The following is a 3,103-nucleotide window of genomic DNA, read 5'->3' on the forward strand; positions in this document are numbered from 1 at the left end:
ATCTTCAATAAGATTAATAATAAGCAACCAGCGTACGAGTGGGGTTCCGAATAATCTAACACTGTGGGTACCGGCCCCCTTCAGTCTCTCACGCCATACTTGCAAGTCGTCTCGGTCTCACAATTTGGTGCACGCCATACTTCCAAGCAAGCGTCTATGACTCTCGAGAGACTCATAGACGCTTGCTTGCCCTTGTCCTACGCTGACAGGACTTGCCATTCCAATAGTAGCAGCGCTGACATTCAGCTTTGTGTAAAACTCGTCTTAGCTCACATTTCCGAAATGCACGGTCACGAACAAATGAGTGCACTGTCAGCGTAGGACAAGTCCTGTCATAAACTAATGAGTGTCGAAAACAAATGGGTATCATAAACTTGGCACCTAAAAACACTTGCCTAAGCCTGGCACCTAAAAATGCTCATCCCATTCCGATTAAACTCGGCACCTAAAAAGGTTGTGCAATTTGGATTTTTAGATGGGAGCCATCTATCATTATCACTCTGTAAACTGGTAGATCTAGTGTGACCGAGACGACTTTGCAACGAATGGCAGAATGGCACCCAGATCGGGGTGTGACCGACTTTGCAGAGAATGGCACCCAGATCGGAGTGGAATGGCACCCGGTCCACGTGAGACAATCCAGTGTAGGTGCCGTGCTTAATCGGAATGGGCGCTGGACAAACTCCTGTTGAATGATCTGGCTTAAATGATCTGGCTTAAATGATCTGGCTTAAATGATCTGGCTTAAATGATCTGGTTATCTGGTTTAAATGATCTGGCTTAAATGATCTGGCTTAAATCATCTGGCTAAAATGATCTGGCTTAGGACTAACTCTTGTTCCACGATCTGGCGTCACTCTTTTGTGGATTGGTTAGAATTGTCGCACAAGCAGCACACATTTTCTGACGCAGAATCTTTAACCACGAGCTCACATGGCCTTGTCGCCGTGCTTTGGGAGAAACCACAGCAGTGGGTTAAGCGTGCCACTACGATGCCTTCTGGCGACGAACTTGAGCGCCTCGTCGATGAAGATGACTGGCGCCGACCAGGCGACCACAGTGTACCAATCATGAAGGGATAGGGGGACAACACCGAAGATATCGGCCAGCTGAGGGACGTAGAGAATCCCACAATGGATCAAAATGCTGCCAGCGATGGCTAGCACCAGCCAGGGATTGCGCCAGGGGGGCAGCTGGACCAGGCTTCCGTCTTCAGACAATGCGTTAAGCGCGTTTAGCATCTCGATTACCACCAGAACAGTCAAGGAAAGAGTTGACGCTTTGATCTTGCCGCCCTCCGTGAAGTAGGTGCAGGGGTCTCCGTCCATGCCATACACTTGGTCGACCTTGAAATCGGCCCAGTCAGTGCACCGAGGCCAGTGGGTCAATTGGTGGAAGGTTACAAGAGTGTGATCTCCAGAGTCATCGAATAGGTACCACCAGGCGAAGACGCCGACGGTGGCGAATCCCACATACGCTCCAATGACACAATAGCGGAAGAAGATCCACGGGGAGATAAGTGGTGTCGTTCGGTGGCGAGGAGGACGGGTCATGACGTCCACGTCAGCTGGGTTGAAACCAAGCGCTGTGGCTGGGAGGCCGTCGGTGACAAGGTTGACCCACAATAGCTGGACAGGACTCAGACCCTCAGGCAGGCCGAAGGCGGCGGAGAGGAAGATGGAAGCCACCTCACCTATGTTGGAGGAAATAAGGTAACGGATGAACGCCTTCATGTTGTTGTAGATGCAGCGGCCCTCTTCTACAGCGGCAACGATGGTGCTGAAGTTGTCATCCGCCAGAACCATGTCAGAGGCTTCCTTGGCTACCTCAGTGCCGACGACACCCATGGCGATACCGATGTCTGCCTGTTTTAGGGCTGGTGCGTCGTTCACACCGTCGCCAGTCATTGCTGTAGTCTCGCCCGCCTCCTTGAGGCACTTGACAATCATTTGCTTATGCTTGGGCTCCGTGCGGGAGAATACGAGACCTTCGGATTCAGTTAACTTCTGCAGCTTGTGCTCTTGTGTCAGCTCCTCGAAGTCCCTGCCAGTCATGGACGTTCCGCCAGTCAGCGAGATGATTCCCACCCTACGAGCCACCGCTTCGGCGGTGGCCGTGTTGTCTCCAGTGATCATTATCACCTTGATTCCAGCGCGTCTACACTCTGCGACAGCTCGGATAGCTTCAGGTCTCGGAGGGTCCTGAATAGCGACAATGCCCAGGAAGATGAGATCGGCCTCGATATTTTCTAGATAGCCCTCCGACGCAGCCAACGGTCGAAAAGCTAACGCCAGCACGCGGTAGGCATTAGACGCCAAACGACCGAATGCTGCCTCGAAGGCAGGCTTGGAAGTAAAAGGTACAGCCGTCCCATCTGCCATGCAGGCCCGCGAAGAGCGATCCATAACCACCTCAGGTGCGCCCTTAGTGAGAACGTACTTCACCCCATCATTCTCCAGCACAACGGACATCAACCGTCGCTCATGGGTGAAGTCTAGAGTGTGTAGCTTCGTCCAATTCGCAGTCATGAAGTTTCCGAACAGCTCCGGCTCCAACCGCTCGGCACAGGGGAGGAAGGCGGAGAGATCCTTGTTGGGACAACCAAGCTTCTCAACCATCACCTTAAGGGCGGCCTCGGTTGGCTGGCCTACCATTGTCCACTGGCCGTCCTTGCACTCCAGTTGAGACTCGTTGCACTCGGCGCACACTCGCGAGATCCACGACATCGCTACGTCACCCTGTTGGATATGCTTGTACAGATGCCCATCACGTGTAACACGGCCTACGGGGCAGAAACTCACCCCCTCGAAGCGAAACTCCTGCAGCTGGTCAGTCCCAAGAGTGTAAAGGTGCGTCGCGGTCATCTCGTTTGTCGTCAGGGTACCGGTTTTATCGGAGCAAATAACTGTAGTGCAACCGAGCGTCTCGACGGAAGGCAGATGACGGACGATTGCGTTCCGACGTGCCATTCGTCGCGTGCCGAGCGCTAAGCACGTGGTGATGACGGCTGGGAGGCCCTCAGGAATGGCAGCCACAGCCAGGGCCACTGCGACTTTGAAGTAGTGGATGCACCCTCTCAACCAGGACTTGTGCATTGGGTCCG

At 53.4% G+C, this 3,103-nt stretch overlaps 1 protein-coding gene across 2 annotated transcripts; it reads right to left on the bottom strand.

Moving 5' to 3' along the window:
- Positions 1 to 929: 929 nt before the first annotated feature.
- Positions 930 to 3,095, bottom strand: KVP17_000039 (uncharacterized protein; the record flags this gene model as incomplete). 2 transcript variants are annotated; one of them, XM_068523102.1, is made up of 1 exon in its annotated part: positions 930 to 3,095. In XM_068523102.1, the coding sequence occupies one exon, from the start codon at positions 3,093 to 3,095 to the stop codon at positions 930 to 932; it is 2,166 nt and encodes a 721-aa protein (XP_068375917.1). The 2 variants fall into 2 exon arrangements, with proteins under 2 accessions (XP_068375917.1, XP_068375918.1); XM_068523103.1 differs by having other exon boundaries at positions 930 to 2,969.
- Positions 3,096 to 3,103: the final 8 nt, after the last annotated feature.

The sequence above is a fragment of a genome (genome assembly GCF_019968985.1).
Source record: "MAG: Porospora cf. gigantea B chromosome Unknown PgB_NODE_2824_length_3103_cov_152.165, whole genome shotgun sequence".
Lineage (NCBI taxonomy): Eukaryota > Apicomplexa > Conoidasida > Eugregarinorida > Porosporidae > Porospora > Porospora cf. gigantea B.